General features: G+C 35.1%; 2 protein-coding genes across 4 annotated transcripts; one reads left to right on the top strand and one right to left on the bottom strand.

The window, feature by feature from the left end:
- Positions 1-7,852: 7,852 nt before the first annotated feature.
- LOC105329085 (high mobility group-T protein) lies at positions 7,853-10,746 on the bottom strand. Of its 2 annotated transcripts, none has more exons than XM_011430243.3 (5): positions 10,610-10,746; positions 9,266-9,444; positions 8,957-9,114; positions 8,699-8,867; positions 7,853-8,570 (listed from the first exon to the last, which is right to left on the bottom strand). In XM_011430243.3, exons 2-5 carry the CDS (start codon positions 9,410-9,412, stop codon positions 8,439-8,441), a joined length of 606 nt encoding a protein of 201 aa, XP_011428545.1. In that variant the 5' UTR covers positions 9,413-9,444; positions 10,610-10,746; the 3' UTR covers positions 7,853-8,438. The 2 variants fall into 2 exon arrangements, with proteins under 2 accessions (XP_011428545.1, XP_034299920.1); XM_034444029.2 differs by having other exon boundaries at positions 10,606-10,626.
- Positions 10,747-10,872: 126 nt separating this feature from the next.
- Positions 10,873-19,942, top strand: LOC105329086 (histone deacetylase complex subunit SAP30L). 2 transcript variants are annotated; one of them, XM_011430245.4, is made up of 7 exons: positions 10,873-11,074; positions 11,354-11,472; positions 12,737-12,840; positions 13,055-13,238; positions 13,779-13,856; positions 14,024-14,122; positions 19,624-19,942. In XM_011430245.4, exons 2-7 carry the CDS (start codon positions 11,371-11,373, stop codon positions 19,747-19,749), a joined length of 693 nt encoding a protein of 230 aa, XP_011428547.3. In that variant the 5' UTR covers positions 10,873-11,074; positions 11,354-11,370; the 3' UTR covers positions 19,750-19,942. The 2 variants fall into 2 exon arrangements, with proteins under 2 accessions (XP_011428547.3, XP_011428546.3); XM_011430244.4 differs by having other exon boundaries at positions 11,006-11,074; positions 13,734-13,856.
- Positions 19,943-20,552: the final 610 nt, after the last annotated feature.

Genomic DNA, 20,552 nt, shown 5'->3' with positions numbered 1-20,552 from the left:
TACCTCTTATTCGAACCGAGAGAAAATGGCCGACTGTGTATGTTTACGTCATCCCGGTGATGACGTAGATTAGCACCCTTGTATACGAAAAAGGGTCGACCTGACTATGATGAATTTGCTTGTTGTGCAACAGTTCGCGTATGAAGGGAAATTTTTGAAACATGAAAAATATATTGGTGCCGATTTTGTGAAGTAAATTGAGGCTAAATATTTCAATGCGTTGACAGTTTTCACACATGACGTTGATGTTAGCTTGTTCTGATTTTCGTTTCGTTTTCATTATTTATCCTTTGTAACCTGGAAACTGTCGTCTGTATTTCGTGATTTTTACGTATCAAATCAAACAGAGACTTCGGTAAATCAAACAGTTACGTTAACTGGTTTACCTGTGCAAATTAAGCAAAATCTGATGTAGGAGTACTGAAATACAATTCATTCTATCGGTAATTCGGCATTATTTTTTGGGTAATGGTAGATTAATGCAATAGGTTTTTGTTGAGATGCTCGGCATTTTCTCTAGTTTATTCAGTTTAAATAGAGTTTGATATCGCTTACGGAAATATGTAGGTATATACATGTATATATATGATTCATTTCGAAAAAATAAATTGTGTTCTTTATTTGTTATACATGTAGTGCATGTTTCTTGTGTTTAATTGTTAACAATTTCTATTTACTAACCATTTTTGAGTGTTTGCTTCGAATTATAAGCAAGATACAGAGATTTGCTAACAATTCTATGTTTGTACACAGATCTTAAAAGCTAAAAATTAAATCAAAGTACTGATAGTACTGAAAAGCGCTAACCCAGCTTCTGTATGTATATAACAGATATATGTATATAGCATTTCAGCTTCTGTATACGCACTATATTTCCTCATCACTGCATGACAGTCCCTGCAATGATGTATGTAAGCCCCGTACATTAATTTCACAATAACCCGTAAATTGGATTCACAATAGCCCGTGCAGTTATGTGCATAAACCCCTGAAACTGGTTCCCTAACCAGTTTAAATGATGTATACTTTTGCTTATAGGGGGCGGTTATTCGATGCACCGGAAGTTGAAGTCTAACGACAATAAAGGGCTGAGCTATGCTTAGCGCTTTAAAAAGTAAAAAAATTGTCAATATTTATTACGAAAATTTTCAAAATCTGTTCTTCCAGAAACCAACTTATTGAATTGTAAACTTAACCTTTTTAGCTCACCTGAGAATGGGGCCACAATGGGGGGGTCGAAGTTTAACAAATGAATATATAGAGTAAATCTTTAGAAATCCTCTTCTCAGAAACTAATCGGCCAGGAAAGCTGAAACTTGTGTGGAAGCATCCTCAGGTAGTGTAGATTCAAATTTGTGAAAATCATGACCCCTGGGGATAGGGTGGGGCCACAATGGAGGGTCGAAGTTTAACATATGAATATAAAAGGTAAATCTTTAAAAATCTTCTTCTCAGAAACTAATTGGTCAGGAAAGCTGACACTTGTGTGGATGCATCCTTATGTAGTGAAGATTCAAATTTGTGAAAATCATGACCCCCGGGGGTAGGTTTGGGCCACAATGGGAGATCGACGTTTTACATAGGAATATACACAGTTAATCTTTAAAAATCTTCTTCTCAGAAACTAATCAGCCAGGAAAGCTGACACTTGTGTGGATGCATCCTCAGGTAGTGTAAATTCAAAGTTGTAAAAATCATGACCCCCGGGGGTAGGGTTGGGCCACAATGGGGGATCGAAGTTTAACATAGGAATATATACAGTAAATCTTTAAAAATCTTCTTCTCAGTAACTAATTCGAAGGCAAAGCTGGAACTTGTGTGGAAGCATCCTCAGGTAGTGAAGATTCAAAGTTGTGAAAATCATGACCCCTGGGGGTAGGTTGGGGCCACAATGGGGGATTGAAGTTAAACATATGATTATATACAGTAAATCTTTAAAAATCTTCTTCTCAGAAACTAATTAGCAAGGAAAGCTAAAACTTGTGTGGAAGCATCCTCAGTTAGTGTAGATTCAAATTTGTGAAAAGCATGACCCCTGGGGGTAGGTTTGGGCCACAATGGGAGGTCGATGTTTTACATAGGAATAAACAGAGTCATCTTTAAAAATCTTCTTCTCAGAAACTAATCAGCCTGGAAAGCTGGAACTTGTGTGAAAGCATCCTCACAGGTAGTGTAGATTCAAAGTTGTGAAAATAATGATCCCCAGGGGTAGGGTGGGGCCACAATGGGGGGGTCAAAGTTTAATAGAGGAATTTATAGGGTAAATCTTTAAAAATCTTCTCAGAAACTAATCAGCCAGATGATTCTTTATAATTGTTAAGACTTTGGCCCCAGGACAATTCTTTGGCCTCACGAGAAGGTTGAGAGTTTACCGTACTATGCTCATACCGTTGGGGGAAAGAGCAACTGTTAAACAAATTCTGTCAAAGCTTGATGTTTTGTTTGGTGAGATTTCAACCAACGGTATGATTATGCAAGAATTTTTTAATGCTTTCCAATTACCTGGTGAGTGTGTCACAACATTTGGTTGCAGACTTGAAACCATGCTTCAGACTGCAATTGATAATGGTTATTTAGAAAGAACTGCAAAGAATGATTTGCTTAGACACAAGTTCTGGACATCGCTCAGTTCAGAGAATTTAAAAGGTCAAACAAGGCACAAATATGATTCCATAAAAAATTATGACAAGCTTTTATTAGAAATAAGAAGGGTAGAGAGAGAGATTTTTATTTCAAACTCTAAAGACAGAAAACCAGTTCATCAATATGGGATGTCAGTAGTCGAGGATGACTTGGAAGAGAAGTTGAACAAGAAAATAGGTGAATTAGAACAAAGATTAGAAGGTAAGATGGATGACAAATTCAACAAAATCTTAGAGAAGCTAGATGGAAGACCAGGAACCCAGTATAACAGGTATGAACAGGGAGAGAGGACAAATTACCACAGAGGTTCCAGAGGGAGAGGGTACCAAAGAGGTAATTTCAGAGGAAATTATTCTGATAAGAGAAATTATCAAGTTCAGGATCAAGGGCAAAGAGGATACCAAGCTACAAAGTCGAGTAACCCAAACGCATGAAGGTCTCTGATGAGGGCCGACCAGGGACCGAAGACAATTTTCAAGGCCAATCATACAAGTGTGAGTTAATAGGTGAGTCTAATGAAATAGAGATAGTTGTTGAAGGTGAAAATGTAAATGCACTTATTGACAGCGGGTCAATGATTACTACTTTGTCAAAAACAGGTTATAATTCATTGAAAAACCAACCTGAAATGAGAAATTTAACAAGCTTGGGTTTAGAAGTCTCTATTGCAGATGGTTCATTGTTGAAGTACATGGGTTATATAGAGTGCTGTATAACAATTCCATTTATGAACATAGATTTAGCTGTCCCTGTGTTAATTGTACCAGACACTAACTTTAACAAAACCTGTCCTATGATCATAGGTACAAATGTACTAAGACTCTGTAGAGATTTAAGTGATGCTACTCAAAGTCTCAGTGAAATACCCAAACAATGGAAGAATGCATTTGAGGGCTTAAAATGTCAATCTTACTGTGTACGGTCTGTGTCTAAGAAGACAATTATGGTAGAACCAAATGAATCAGTAATGGTCAAAGGGTTTACTAAGGGTATTCCTGTCAAAGAGCATATGACGGTAGTTACTGAAAACTGTAATAGTGATTCCACTTTTACGGTGTGCCCCAGAATAGTAAAGTTGTCCACTCTGACTTCAAAACCATGTGTACAAGTTAAGATATGTAACATCTCTGCAAAGCCTATTTCGATAAAACGTGGTACTGTGCTTTGTAGTCTACAAGAGGTTAAGGTGGTAGATGACCTTACGCCCATACAAGCAACCCAACCCAATACTATACAGTGTGACCCTATAGAGTTAGGAGTCAAAGTTGATTCCAATGCACTGAGTGACAAGCAATATGAGTATGTGAAGTCCATCCTTAGGGAATATAGTCATGTATTCTCAACAGGTCCATTAGACTTGGGAAAAACTAACTTAGTGAAGCATTCAATTGAGTTAGAGGACCATACTCCATTTAAACAACCATACCGCCGCGTACCACCTGGTATGTATGACGAAGTGCGTCAACATATTAAAGAAATGTTAGATGCGGGAGTGATAAGAGAGTCAAATAGTAATTACTCCTCCAATGTCGTACTTTGCCGGAAATCGGACGGTTCATTGCGGTTTTGTTTAGATATGAGAATGTTGAATGCAAAAACGCGAAAAGATTGTTACATGTTGCCACGGTTCGATGACATTATTGATACCCTATATGGCGCGAAATTTTTCAGCAAACTTGACCTAAGATCAGGCTACTGGCAGGTGGAGTTAGAAGAGAGAGACAAGCATAAAACGGCATTTTCAGTGGGTAACTTGGGCTTTTTCGAGTGTAACAGAATGAGTTTTGGTCTCACAAATGCACCAGCCACATACCAGAGACTCATGGAAAAGTGTATGGGCGAAAAGCATTTGCGAGAATGTTTAATATTTTTGGATGATGTTTTAATCTTTTCAAATTCTTTTGAGGAACATTGTGGAAGGTGGAAAATGTTTTTTCCAAATTGATTGAACATGGTCTCAAGCTCAAACCATCAAAATGTGAATTGTTTAAAAAGTCAGTGACTTATTTAGGACACATTATTTCAGAAAAGGGAATAGAGACAGACCCGGAGAAATTGTCAGCTGTGAAGGAGTGGTCTGCACCTAGAAACCTCAAGCAGCTGAGACAGTTTTTGGGGTTTGCCGGCTATTATCGTCGCTTTGTCCCACATTTTGCCCAGATAGTTGCTCCTTTGAATGATCTTCTGAAAGGACATGGAACCAACAAGCAGATGAAGAAATACACAAACAAGGTAAAACCTGTTCCCTGGAAGTGGTCTGATAAAGAGGATGAGGCATTTAAGGCTATTAAACAGAAACTTATCCAACCTCCAATTCTTGGTTTTGCAAATTACAAACTCCCATTTACTTTGCATACAGATGCTAGTAGTGTTGGTTTAGGGGCAGTTCTTTACCAAGTGCAAGACGGTAAGACAAAGGTTATAGCATATGCCAGTAGGGGATTACGATCAAGTGAGAGGAATTATCCGGCCCACAAGTTGGAATTTCTGGCTCTCAAATGGGCGATCAGTGACAAATTTCATGATTACCTATATGGAACATCTTTCCAGGTAGTCACTGATAACAATCCTCTTACCTATGTGCTTCATAAAGCTAAGTTAGATGCAACAAGCCAAAGGTGGGTAGCTGCATTGGCAAGTTATAACTTTACTTTAACCTACAGGCCCGGTCGGCAGAATGCTGATGTGGATGGATTGTCCAGACAGCCAGAGCTGTTCTCCGATGCTGTCAAGGCCATTTGCCAGTCTGTGTTATGTGCTGTACCATACTGTCATAGTATAGGAGCTGACTCTGTAGCTAATTATGAGGAGTCTAGAGATGTTCAACACATAAGTGATATAGATTGGAGAATAGAACAGAGGAAGGACAAGGTGATAGCAAGAGTGATAGGACTTAATGAACAAGGATTTTATCCCAACAGATTTACCAATAATGTGAAGAGAGAGATTTTTCCCGTCCAGAGATTTTGTAGGGAATGGAGGAAACTTCATCTTAAAGATGGGATTTTATACAGGAACGCGAAAATTGAGGACAGAGAGGTGAATCAGTTAGTTATCCCAGAGGTGTACAGAGAAGTAGTTTTTCAGGGAATTCATAGAGATACCGGTCATCCAGGTAAGGACAAGACTCTTTGGTTAGCTAAGCATAGGTATTTTTGGCCAGGTTTGGAAAGGGAAATTAGTCAGAAGGTAGACAATTGCCCTAGATGACTGATGTATTAGGCGCAAAACCCCAGCAAAGCCTTTTGCTGTGTTGGTCCCAATTGAAAGTACACACCCTTTGGAGTTAGTGTGCATTGACTTTTTAAGTCTTGAGAAAAGCAAAGGGGGGACAGAGGATATATTAATCATAACTGATCATTTTACACGCTTTGCGCAGGCCATACCTTGCCGCAACCAAAGAGCCACGGTCACAGCAAAGGCATTATATGAAAATTTTTTCCTGCACTATGGTTTTCCAGAAAAATTGCATAGTGATCAAGGCAGGAACTTTGAGTCTAAGGTTATCAAGGAACTGTGTAAAATGTTAGGCATCAAAAAGACTCGCACCACTCCGTATCATCCAATGGGTAACGGATCAGCTGAAAGATTCAACCAGACCCTCCTAAAAATGTTAGGTACATTGGAACATGAACAGAAAGCAGATTGGAAATCACATGTAGCTCCTTTAGTCCAAGCGTACAATGCAACAAAGAGTGACGCGACAGGTTATTCTCCACACTTTTTAATGTTTGGGTGGCACCCACGGCTTCCTATTGATTCTTTTTTAGGTATCAATCCTGATGAGGAGGAACATAAGAATCACAGCGACTATGTTGGTAAGTTACAGATGAGAATGGAAACAGCTTTCAACATAGCAGCAGCTGAAGCAAAGAAGTCTGCAGAGAAGAACAAGGAGAGGTATGATGCTAAGATACGTGAAGCAAGGTTAGAAGTGGGAGACAAAGTGTTGACCAGAAATGTGGGGTTAAAAGGAAAAAATAAATTGGCTGATAAGTGGGATGAACCAATTTATATTGTGAAAGAGAAAATTCCTGATTTGCCAGTTTATAAAGTAAAAACAGAGGGCAGTAGAATGCGGACATTGCATAGGAACATGTTGTTACCCTGTCCCAATCTTTCAGAGGGGAAGAAGCCCCAGCCTAAAGAAAATCATGACAGAGTGAGATCTAAAGGCACATCTGGTGGTTCAGTGATTGAAGAGCGGATGTCTTCTAATTCATCAGATTCTGATTCTGATGTGGCTATTATGAGATATGTTACTCGTACGACTGATAGGAACAATGATTCAGAGGATGTGGGTTCAATTTTTTCTGAGGAAGAAAGTTCTTTAACCAAAAATATATCTTTTCCTTTACAGAATGTTAACCAGTCACATCCGAGTGATATTACAGAAGTGGATGAGTTTGCTGAACAGAATTTTAGTCATCCAGCCTCCATCGATCCTATGGAAGCAAATCAGATAGCAGAACAGAATTTTAGCCTTCCAACCCATATGGATTTGACAGAATTGAATGACATGGCTAAGGAAGAAAACGAAGAGAATGAAGAGACGAAAACTACAAGGGGAAAGAATCTGTATGACCCTCACTGGTGTTCTGTCTACTGCCTGGGTTACATATCCCATATCCCATATATAAACTATTGTTAGGGATCTTTTTGAGAACTGCAATACTCAACACATGATATGACTATAAAATCATCCTGTTAGAAAAGGGACTAATGATTATAAACATAAGAATATCCAGGGGAAAATGGATTTTATTTATACAGGATTTACATGAATTATTGTATATTGTCCAGATAGTTTGTATTATGACTCCATTGAGCTGATTTTATCATACCTATTGTTCCTCAGGTGAGCGATGTGGCCCATGGGCCTCTTGTTTTTTAATCAAAGAACTTGTGGTTAATTTATAAATCTATTCAGTCTTGTGGGATGGTCCTAAACTTTCAAATTAAAAATAATATTTCTTCAGAACTATTTTTGACAGTAGCCTCAAGCATTTTACTGGCATTTATTTTAAACTTTGTTGCTAATGAATTATCCGCCTTTATAAATGTAAATGCAAGTCTCAAGTTCTTGTGTAATGCCCAGACCAGATTAAACAGCTGTAGATTTCTATTTGTAACTCATTTCATGGTTTTGATCTAATAAACCTGACAAAAGAGTTGAACATGTTACCTCAACTAAGAATTCACAAGAGTAAAAGGTATACATAAATTTATTGCAATTAATTTACAATATTTAAAAAATAGTATTAAACAGAACAATGTAAGATATATAAATATTTTTCTAATTTGTACAACTTTGCAAGAAAAATATTTTCAAATGATTTTTTTTCATTACAGTATTTCCAGAATTCAAGGGACTCTATAAAACACATGAGAAATTTTATGAAATCATCTTAATGAATCATGAGAAAATGTGGAGTCTGTCAAAATGGAAAAACAAAAAATGAGTACTCCTCAAAAGTTTTGATTTACAATCATGTCATGATCAGATAACTACCAACCAGTAATGGCACGAGATGTGCAAATGGTCAAATCTCACCTCTGTATCAAACTTGGAGCGACATGTTTAACACAGAAAAAAAATAATCCTGTGTAGTAGCACAAGACAGAGACATGCCTAACAATAAAGAGAAATAAAATAACTGGGAACCAATGCACTTTGTAAAAAGATTTCAGTCTATGTACAAGTAAAAGGCTTCATTTGTTCTGAAGTGAGACAATGGTGCTTGCCGACTAAAATCTCTGTTGTCTCATAACGGAGGTCTTGTAGTTATTGGTTTTTACTCGTCATCATCTTCATCATCTTCTTCCTCTTCATCATCATCTTCATCACTTTCTTTAGGCTGAGGTTTGGCTTTCTTGGCTGGAGAAGCTTTGGGAACTGATCCACCTCCTCTATAAGCCTCCATTTCCTACAAGAAGTATTAGATTATATTAAGATATCATTTAATAGATCATACTAACACATGTATCTGAAAATAAAATTATTTCAACAGTATCATTGTCTCTTCAAAGAAGTGTGATATCCTGAGTTACCTACCTTTGCATATCTTGCCTTGTCCGCCTCGGCTCTGGCCTCGAACTTGGATCTGTTGGTGACCTTCTCCCACCTCTTTCCCAGTTCCTTGGCAACCTCTGCCACAGACCATTCAGGATGTGCTGCTCTCACGTCTGGGCGCTCATCACCGCAAAAGAAAAAGAATGCAGACCTGAAAATAAAATTCATCTATTGTAAATAAAACCAAATCATGCATTTGGTCAATAACCAAAATCTTATTAATTTATTTTAAAGACTTACAAGGCTCTCTTGGGTGCATTTGGATCCTTTGCTCTCTTCTTCCTCTTTCCTGTGGCTCCACCGGCAGGGGGATCATAGTTGGCCATGTCTTTCTCATATCTAGACTTGTCTCTCTCAGCCATCTCTTCAAACCTTCTCTTTTCCTTGGCACTCATTTCCTGCACAAAAAGAGTCAACATTTTATTTATTAAAACAAAGTTTCTCCTTCTTTTTCAGAGGTTAAAATATATTCCTCTGTAATTTTCCAGTGGCAAACATTTATAAAACATTAGTACCGGTACTTGGCATATTAAAATATGTGGTACTCACTTTCCATTTCTGAGCACACTTTTTGGTGAATTCAGCAAAAACTACATTTTCATCTGGACACTTCTTCTTGTGCTCTTCACGGCAGGTTTGCACAAAAAATGCATACGACGACATGCGTCCTCTTGGTTTGCCATCCTTTCTTCCCATTGTTTATTATGCTCAAACTTCAAGTAGGCTACCTAAGTACCAAAAAATTCAACAATTTATTTACTTTAATATCATTTTTAATAATAAAAATAGCTATTTCTTCAATTCTTTTTGAAAGTGAACAATTCCCATCTTTATAATTTCAAAACTGGAAAACTAATGTGTGTGTGTCTTTGGGTGGTTTGATTTAAAATTTTAAAAATAAATTTTTAAAAATTACCCATTAAAAAAATCTTTAGGATAAATATTTATAATTATTTGAATCAATCCATAATTTGCAAATGAACAACACCTTTATATTTTTTACTTATACCATTTAAGAGTAAATACATCTTTTTCCAAAAAAATTACCTAAGAAAATTTATGAATAAAATATGCAAATGTGGCATAATTTTAGCATCAAAGTCCAAAATATTTATCAAAATATCCAACTAAACCAATTTGTAAAGTATTCTCCATCTAATTAATGAAATTTTTCATTTTTTCTGTCATTCTGTTTCACTATAGAAAGATCCCATAGGCCTATTCTTCAATACACAGTATTCAGTAGACATGGCGGACCAAGAGCTCGCCGACAAAGAACGACCTCAAAAATCACCCTGCAATGTCAAATTCCAATACCATGAATGAAAGTCCACTTAAATTTTACCCATTTCCCATCTTTTCTAAGAAAATCACAGTTATATTTTGATTTGTGGGAGATTCTAGTTTGTTTTGGTGTCTCCTATGCATTATACTACAGTATAGGGTTTATACAGTAAGGCATAGAACATTGTACATGAACGAAGCGCTATGGCTTGTATATGGCGTTTAACGGCCTATGTAGAACAAAGGAGGGTCGCTTCGGTCGGAAAAAACTGCGTAAAGAAATTACTGTAGACACTTGTAAATTACTTACATATGCAAAAGAATGATAAAACTGTATATTAAACATATAAAGATACCTTGTTATGTTAAATTAGGGAAGTAAATGGCGACTAAACAGACCCTCTATTTCCTATGCAAATCCATTATGGCAGTCATAATGGCAGACCAACGCTTCGCCACCGCGTAATATTCAACTAAATAGCATTGTCTTATGAGGTAATGGCATACTCACAAAATTGTGCATCAAGTAGAAAAATGTCTTAAGTTGTGCAAAAAAATTATTGAAAGTTAATGCGTATCACCATAACGTTGTAATAAATTTTTACCTACCAGTACCCTTGTGAAGATTTCCAATAGTAAAGACCCACGCTACTTCTCTACCACTATGCAAGGAGCTATGTCTATCGTTCAGGAAAGATGATTGGCTGGAACGTCAACAACGTGCTCCCTTTAACCAATGAAATCTGAAGATTCTCATGACGCTCATGTAAATGAGGGATTTGTCATTAAACAAACCAACCACGTGATCAGCTCCTTTCACCTTTCAAATAAAAAGTTTTGGTGGCATTTTCCAAATTTTACGAATAATTTTCCTTTTTAAATTCAGTGTCCAGAATTTGGTATTAATTTGAGGAAAATCGGACCTTTTGCGTTTCTCTTTTAAGTTTGTAGGCGTGGCCTAGACGTCATTTGACCTTTAACCTTTAATGAGCTAAACAAGCCGCCATAACAGAGAGAACACGAAAGCGAATGCAAGGCCTACAAGTGAAATCTGCAAGCCATATTCACTTCATGGTGAGTAATTTATTATTGATATGGAAAGCAAGAATTTGAGCTGAAATTGGAAGAATAGATTATTTCCGAATTATCGAAATCAAATATTGACTGCAGATACACGATTTCACAGCAGTTTAACACTAAAGACTCATGCTGACTTCTCATCTTCTGTATTCTGCACTGACGTGTTTAGTACAAAATAAAAGCTATGTTAAATGCAAGAAAAGAGTCTGAGTTCCGTGATATTGTTAGTTGTTCTTACGACACGACCAAGTGAATTATCTGATCTTTTCTCAGATCCGTGTGTTTCTCTGATGTTTGGTGGGGACCAGTCCCTACATAATTATTCCGCCCTACCTAACTCTAGCCTGACAGAGGAGGACAGCAAACTTGACAATACAGACGCTAACACAGAGGTCAGTTCTTGTTGTTGTCCCATCTCCTGCAATGAAGCCCAGTGTAACATTGTATAGAAGTGCTTGAACAATCATCAAAATTGATAGGCCTAATGATGTTTCTACTTCGTCCCAGGTTATTTATGCAGCATATCTTCTTGAGTGAAAAACTCAGGGTTCAAAGATGATTGTTTAATAGTATGAAAAAAATCCCAAAATTTCTCCTTGAGACTTTTGAAATGCTTCTTCCATTAAAGCTGCTTGGTCCGATTTTTTTGTAATTACAGTATCAAATTTTTTTTCATACATATCATTTATCTTAGAAAGTTATGGACTTTCTCCAATTTACACCTGCAGAATCAGTCTCCTTTCAAAGTTAGAAATATTAAAAGTAAATAAAAATGATTTCTCTTTGGGCAAACGAAAAAACAAACCAAAATGCATCACGGGAATGTTTAGAAAAGGAAACCGCTTGGTTTCGTCCCCCGAATGATTGGGGTTATTCAATCCGCATGCTACGCATCAATTGTAAAGAAAGCAGACTTTAGAAATATTAGCGAACAAAACGTACACATGTTTATTTGTAATTTGTCTGATCATTTCGACCTTTATTTTTAAAGCGATGTCAAATTCGTAATACAACTATACCCGTCTCATCGTTAGGGGCGAAATTTAAGATGAGGCGAAATAACGAGGTACCTTTTAATGTCGTTTGTTTTGTTAGCAAATTTTATACGTATTTTTCAAAATTTGGCATAATTGACGGGTAAAACTACTGCAATGTCTATTATTATACATATACTAAGCATAGCCATCGTTTAAAAGCGTGCATAAAATTTGATATAAAATCGGACCAAGCAGCTTTAAAAGGCTTAGTATGGGGATTACATTTAAAATGATTAAGCGAGATGACCAAAATGTCTTCCGAGTGGAATTAAGAGTTTTCAGATTTACCCATTATAAATCTGCATGAGAAATCTTTTTTCATTCCTGTGAATTTCTCGAGGTAAATTGTGAACAGAGATGAAGTGTCTTCCTTCTTTGAGAAAATATTGTTTTAACCCTGATCGAGGTACCGGTATTTTTGAAAATTGAATGGCTTATGAAAATGTTTTGCTCATTAAATATCTTGGGATGGAGTATAGCCTCTTATAGACATAACATTTCAGACATGGAACAAAACTTTATAGTGAAGGAAAGGGAACTTATTATTTGATTTGATAGACAATAGTATTTCATAATAGTGAATCTTGTGCATACATTTGTCAATGGCAATCCACTATAGGGTCAAGCTGTTTCCAAGAAAAGAAGAAGGAAAACAAATCTTTGGCTACACAGACCAAAGCAGAGAAATCCTCGACCGTCATCTCCAAACGAGGGGCAATCTGGGTGAGAAATTCTAGGCAGTCACAGACTGTTCTGTTCGAAGATGTCCTTCTCTACATTAAAATCAGCCAATTTTAATATTCAACAAAAAAATATTTTTTTCTTGCTGCTTGGTTTGAGAGAACTACTTACTAATGTCCGTTGTTGGAAACTATTATCAACACAATTAATTGTATAAAAATAGCCATTTGACATTGACAGCTTTTTTTAATTACAGTAAGGATAGCATGTCCGTGAATGGTTTCAGTACTGAGGATGACAGTCGTCCGGGACATGATCAAATCTGTTGTCTGATTGATAATAGTGAAAGATGTAACAACAGTGCAGGAAATGCAAGCTACAGTAAAAGAATCCAAAAAACTGTTCAGCAGAGGAAACTCAAGTTGGCAAGAGATGATAGGGTAAATAGAATTATGCCTATTTTAAAAGGGATACATGACCTTTAGGCTGAGAAATTGTAAGGTGTCATACATTACTACTGATAAATTAAAAAGAAGCTATTGTATTTTGTGCCATTTCTGCCAGTGTTGCACATTTATGACTGTACAATCTGAAAACAAATGCACACTCGCCAAGTAAAATTAATGACAGAATAAGTAGTGATTGAACTCTAAATGATTTGTAAAGTCATAGCAGGTTTTACACCATACATTTAATTGATGTTTTAAAATAAATTAGTTTCGATCAGATTTACATTTTTCCCCTCATTGCTTTTCAAGGTTCATAAATTTTCTAAAAATCAGTCCAATAAAGCTGCATGTTTAGAATGACGAAAACCTGCATTAAATTTAATGACTGAGATGTATGGATCTCTAACTACAGGTTCTGCAAGAACCACATACACAAACTATTAAACTATTAATACTTTGTATGTTTTGTATAATTGTTTCCTTTAGGTCTCACATATTTATATCTGTGACTATCATAAAAACGTTATTCAGAGCGTGAGGTCCAAGAGGAAGAGGAAGGACAGTGAAGATGAGAACGGGTCCATAGATGGCTCGGAGGATTTGCCAGAGGTTGGTATTTTTTCACAAGACTTTAAAAAAAATTGCCAACATTTAAATTTGCTTATTGATAAATATAGCTTTTATTGATTTTAACTTTTCTGGAGATTTTGAGGAGAGGGAGAGAAGTATTGTCAATGGTATCTTTGATTCTAAAATTATGTGTTATTGACTTGTAGATAGACTTTTTTCAAATGCCAGTGAACACGTTGAGGCGGTACAAAAGGCACTTCAAGTTGCTAACTCGACCAGGAATGAACAAAGCCCAGTTAGCAGATGTAAGTGTTGTAAATGATTAACATCCAAAGCAACCTTAATGAGTGTATTACAGCAGTATGATCCACAAATGGCTTTATATGTACCGGTATATATTTACATCCATCAAAAATGATTCCCTCTTTTTATGGCGTCGAGCGAAGCTCGAAAGCCATCTAGGGATCGTACGTCCGGAAGTTACGTTTTTAGGAGCCAAACAACTCAAATGAGTGCAAAGTTTTCGTATGTGTTTGAAGAAAAATAGATAGATGACATACTTCAATTTCGAGCAGAACTGTACGTCAACAAAACAAGTTTGCAGATTCGAAATGGTTGCCGTCTTTAAAAATGTTCACATTTTATTGAAAACAATATGTCTCGGTTTCAGCGGATGAATACACTAGCACCGAGACACATGCGATAGCTGGGCTTACATACTCAATTTGGTTATGAAATGTACTAGCCTGCAAAATAGATTATTTTGTATCCATATCGAAAATTGACAATGCACAAATGTTTGATCTTGTAGAAACAAAACTTCCTAATCGAGCGATAAGTACATCTACAACCAAAAGTTATTTTAACCCAACTAGTGAACTACTTTCACTTTGTAAACAACGTGAATGGGTGCTTTCTTTTATCTACCCCTGATCTTTTCGGCCCGTGTCATTTGAATCCTTGTGAATTTTAGATGAAATTGATAATGAGAGACAGAGTGGTTATCAGCAGTATACAATATATAAGATTAAACACAATAATAATTTTAATATTTATTTTCATATTTCTATAAACTTAAATTTTCAATTGAAATTCAAAACTTTTTAATAATTAGGTGAGCAAATTTGTAATGAGTTGTAATTTTATTAGTTATGTGATAAATAACATTTTCTATTTTTAATTTTTTTTTTATTTTCGATAATTTATGAAAAAAATACCAGCTTTTGAACTTGGTCATTTTTTTGGGCAAAATATTGCATATAGGGTACCCTCATTGTACGGATAAGTCCTCCTACAGTTTTCAAAATAGGAAGTTGTTCTTTTGCAGATCAATTATACATATATCAGAGGTATGCATACTGCTAGAATTTTGATTTTCGATAATTTATGAAAAAAATACCAGCTTTTGAACTTGGTCATTTTTTGGCAAAATATTGCATATAGGGTACCCTCATTGTACGGATAAGTCCTCCTACAGTTTTCAAAATAGGAAGTTGTTCTTTAGCAGATCAATTATACATATATCAGAGGTGTGCTTATTGCTAGGAGTTTGGTTACTGATAATTCATGAAAAAAATTGCTTGGATTTTGGTTACTGATAATTTATGAAAAAAAAAATCAAAAAATTTAATCATTTTTGGGCAAAGTATTGCATATAGCGTACCCTCATTGTACGGATAGCTCCTCTTACAGTTTTCAAGATAAGAAGTTGTTCTTTTGCAGATCAATTATACATATATCAGAGGTGTGCATATTGCTAGGATTTTGATTACTGATAATTTGTGAAAAAAATACCAGCTTTTGAAGTTAGTCAATTTTTAGCAAAATATTGCATATAGAGTAACCTCATTGTACAGATAACTATTCCTACAGTTTTATAGATAAAAAGTTGTTCTTTTGCAGATTAATTGTACATGTATCAGAGGTGTGAATATTTCTAGGATTTTTATTTCTGATTATTTATGAAAAAAATACCAGCTTTTGAACTAAGTCTTTTTAGCAAAATATTGCATATGGGGTACTTTATTTCACTGGATATGGGTTGACATGGATTATGGTTACAGTTCGCATATAAAAAGAAAATCCCGGTTAGCTGTCACATTGACAGCTTTTCACTTGTTAAAAAAATTATTTAGGTTTTTACTCTTCAAATTAACTTTAACTCGACGCCATTGTGGCCCTTCAGGCCTTTGATTATTCTAATTCTTTAACAGGACCCACACTAGCTTATAACTTAGTGTCGCAACCTTTTGTGCAGTAAATAATAAGTTATAGTGTTTATCACCATATACCAATGTACTTTTTATAGGTCCTATATAATACACATGCATTATTACCCTAAACTGTATAGAGTATATACATGTATTTAATTATCTTAAAATTATCCTAAATATTAAAAAAATGTCTGGTTGTGAATATTGACAGTTTGTGACAATTATATAAAACTTTTAATTTTTTTAGGAAAACAATAATTTAAACATTCAGATTTTCTCTTTAAACTTGTTTTCATTTTCTTGAAGTAATAATAGAGCAAAAGAAAAGGTCAAATTATTTTTTAGCTATGTAGAAACTTGACAGGACTGAAATCTACTCGCCTTGTTATCGATTGGTCAAAACCTTTTTAACCCAAGAAAAATCACGGACTGCATGAAATAATCATGATGATGTCAAACTTAAATTTCCATTTACACATGTAATAAAGACGGCTTCGCTACTTTTTTTAGTTAGCCTACTAATGTAAATTAACTATACCAGTAATTTAGTTAATTTTACTTACTCTTTACGATCAATTCATAATTTGTTAAAAGAAAGATGTAAATATAAACAATGAAATGCTTGCTTTGATGATTCATGCAAGTTATGAATGTAGCGATTATTGCAGAAAACATTTACATAACCAGCTAATATAGATTATGTATTTTTTCTACAATGTCGCCACCTTCATATCAGGGATGAATCCCCAAAGAAAGCATTTTATTGTTGAAATAATTAAAGCCAATGTTGTTGTACAAACAATTTTTCAAGTGTTTCAGGTAAATTAGGTTGTTTTGTTATTTTTGTTGATCCTTATTTTAATCATCATTTTTAGCTCACCGAGACGAAGTCAGGGGGAGCTTATGCTATACCGTCGGCGTCGGCGTCCGGACCTGGTTAAAGTTTTTGTTGCATGTCCTGTATCTAAGCTATTACTTGTCCTATCTTCACCAAACTTGCATGGATGATGCATCTGGACCTACTTATGGACTTGAAAGACTAGGATGCTGAATCTGAGTCCTAAATTTCAGATGCTGGAGGAGGTTAAGGTTGTTGGACCAGGTTAAAGTTTTTGTTGCAGGTGGCCTTTGATAGCAATATCTAAGTTACTGCAGGTCCGTACTTCACCAAACTTGCATGGATGGTGTGTCTTATGATACTGATGCACCAGACAGGCTTGAATGCTGAATCTGAGCTATAGGTTTCGGATGCTGGAGGAGGTTAAGGTTTTTGGAGCAGGTTAAAGTTTTTGTTGCAGGTGCCCTTTGATAGCAATATCTAAGTTACTGCTGGTCCGTACTTCACCAAACTTGCATGGATGGTGTGTCTTATGATACTGATGCACCAGGCAGGCTTGGGTGCTGAATCTGAGCTATAGGTTACAGATGCTGAAGGAGGTTAAGGTTTTTAGAGCTGGTTAAAGTTTTTGTTGCAGGTGCCCTCTGATGATGATATCTTAGTTACTACTGGTCCTAACTTCACCAGACTTCTATGGATGGTGCATCTTATGATACTGATGCACCAGACAGGCTTGAATGCTGAATCTGAGCCATAGGTTTCGGATGCTGGAGGAGGTTAAGGTTTTTAGAGCTGGTTAAAGTTTTTGAAACAGGTGCCCTCTGATGATTATATCTTAGTTATTGCTTGTCCTAACTTCACCAGACTTCCATGGATGGTGCGTCTTATGATACTGATGCACCTGACAGGCTTGAATGCTGAGTCTGAGCCATAGGTTTCAGATGCTGGATATGGTTAAGTTTTTTGGAACAGGTCACATGTTTAATAGATGATAGTACTATTTCAAACTTGCATAGTTGACTAAACTGTAATATGAATGAATCACAGAGGAAGCTTCAGATGCAGAGCTTGATCTCATTTATCAAGGATGCTAAAAAATATATCTTAGTTATTACAGGTCCTAACTTCACCAAACTTGAATGGATGGTGTGTCTTATGATACAGATGCACCTGACAGGCATGGATGCTGAATCTGAGCCATAGGTTGTGGATGCTGGAGCAGGTTAAGTTTTAATTGCTAGTGCCCTCTGATGATGATATCTTAGTTATTACTGGTCTGAACTTCACCAAACTTGCATGGAGATGCGTCTTATGTATACTGATGCACCTGACAGGCTTGAATGCTGAATCTGAGCCATAGGTTTCGGATGCTGGATGAGGTTTAGATTTTTTTGAACAGGTCACATGATTTATAGATGATAGCTTGCATAGTTGATTTAACTATATTATAAATGAAACGCAGAGGTTGCTTCAGATGCAGAGCCTGAATTCCATTATCAAGGATGCTAAAGAAATCTCCTACCTCACTTAAACCTGCTTGATAGAAAGATGAGGTTGTTGTTAAATGATATAACACGATTCCTATGATAAAGTATTGTATGATATGAAACACTTTTGTTTAATATGATACAATATAATATCATATGTTATATTGTAAAAAGTTATATGATATGATATGATATTGTATCAATTTTTTTGATATTTTATGATTTGATAGTGTATCATGACATTGTTTTGTATAGTATTGTATATTATGATACAATATTATATTGTATCATATGATATTGTATAATATGATATTGGTTTCTGTAATTTACAATTATATCACACTGAACTGTATTATATGATATTGTAATATTATATAATATCATATTATGTATCAAATATTATACAATATCATACAATACAATATATCATACTATATTATACAATATAATATCATATGTTTCAATGTTATGATGTATTATGTAATATGATATTGTATCATATAATACAATATTGTATTATATATAATAATGTTGTATTATGTGATCAAATACAATAAGGTTTTTAACACAATACAATGTCATTTCATATTTACAATATCATCTTTGTTTATTACAGTATTTAATTGTATTATATTATATATATTGTAAGTATGATAGGATGCAATATTTAATTTTATATTATTATATTGATTAATATATGAACATATGATTATCATACGATTTTTTAACAGATGATATATGATTTTGTGTCAAAACAGAATCCATGAATATCCAAGATCATAAAGTATGATTTTCATATAATTTGATAAAGGTGGTCTCATAGGGGTGATGCCTCGTCTCGGTGAGCTTTGTAATCTGTGATTACCTATGTTTTTGAAAGATAAAGCCTTATAACTTGAGCAGTGTGTGCATACATATTGAGTAAATGCGTTTTATGGAAATTTGTCTTTGATGTAATAAAATTCATCATTTAAGTTAAGTTTTAAGTCATAAAGGTAGCTTTCCACATACTTTACATGAAAAAGTTTGTAAAATGTAAATGTTTTTATTGCAAAACAATGTCATTTCTGATGTCAACAACCGCTAGGGGTAAATTAAACAAATGGAATAGAAATTCATCTAGTGTCAAGTCTAACAAAATAGCAATTTTTGTTAAAGACTTGACACTAGATGAATTTCTATTCCATTTGTCTAATTTACCCCTAGCTGTTGATGACATCAGAAATGACATTGTTTTTCAATAAAAATCATGTTGATTTTATTTCCAGCATGTTGCCAGACATTTTAAATCAATTCCAGTGATTGAAAAAGAGGCTCTAACCTACTTTATTTACATGGCCAAGAACTATAAGAGCAGATTTGATCAGAAACATTTGGAGCATTCTAGTTCCTAGAGTTTTGTTTCGTTTTACAATTCAAATGATGAGGAGTGCTAGCTTGAATGAAGTGGTAGGAGAGTGAAAGTTGTGTCACAAACAAGTTAAAATGTGTCAAGGTCCCAAGGACCTTGTTTATCAGTATCGATGAACAATTTTGTGTGGTTTAATGTTTGTGAGATTGACTGACTGATGACCTGGTGCTTGTGTGGTGCTGTATAAAAAATGTGAACACGTGAATGTAGTAATAAATTAGAAAAAGAAGCAAAACTTGTTGTTTATTTATTATAGATGAAATGAATTTGATTTTTCTGAACATTTGAATGAATCTGATATGTAGACAGAATAAGTTTAACAAAAGAAAAACATTTACTGTAGCCCACATTTTCCAATTAAAAAATGACTTATAAATTATACAATTACATGTATTACAATTACTGTATTTTAATTTGAAAGAGAACTATTTCATATCCCTTGATGGTAGAGATTAGAATATAAAAATAGTTTTCCTTAGCCACAACTGGAATAAACAAAAGACGATTCAGTAAGAGAGTCATGCGGAATCTAGACCATGGCTTAAAATGGTGAGGATCCTTGGGCCTGTGTACCGGAATTATCTGTATACTAATGTTTTCTCCATTACTGTATTTGAGTTGCTGAATATTTTTTTTTTCTTGCAAAGACCACTACTTTGAAAGAGAGCAATGCAGAATGTGGACCATGACTCGAGATGATGAGGATCTAGAACAACTGCTATATGATTCAATCTTATTGGTGTTAGTGATTATTCAGAAGAAAAACAAATTACTTGCATGTTTCAC

The sequence above is a fragment of the Magallana gigas genome, chromosome 2 (genome assembly GCF_963853765.1).
Source record: "Magallana gigas chromosome 2, xbMagGiga1.1, whole genome shotgun sequence".
NCBI lineage: Eukaryota > Metazoa > Mollusca > Bivalvia > Ostreida > Ostreidae > Magallana > Magallana gigas.
The sequence above is the reverse complement of the archived record's forward strand: the minus strand, read 5'-3'. Positions and strand labels throughout refer to the sequence as shown.

Coding starts and splice junctions, on each gene's coding strand:
- LOC105329086 (XM_011430244.4), top strand. CDS start 11,371: ATGTTTGGTGGGGACCAGTCCCTACATAATTATTCCGCCCTACCTAAC. Junction 11,473..12,736: donor ATACAGACGCTAACACAGAG/GTCAGTTCTTGT, acceptor AATCCACTATAG/GGTCAAGCTGTTTCCAAGAA. Junction 14,123..19,623: donor ACAAAGCCCAGTTAGCAGAT/GTAAGTGTTGTA, acceptor TTTTATTTCCAG/CATGTTGCCAGACATTTTAA.
- LOC105329085 (XM_011430243.3), bottom strand. CDS start 9,412: ATGGGAAGAAAGGATGGCAAACCAAGAGGACGCATGTCGTCGTATGCA. Junction 8,868..8,956: donor AATGCACCCAAGAGAGCCTT/GTAAGTCTTTAA, acceptor TTTTATTTTCAG/GTCTGCATTCTTTTTCTTTT. Junction 8,571..8,698: donor ACAAGGCAAGATATGCAAAG/GTAGGTAACTCA, acceptor TACTTCTTGTAG/GAAATGGAGGCTTATAGAGG.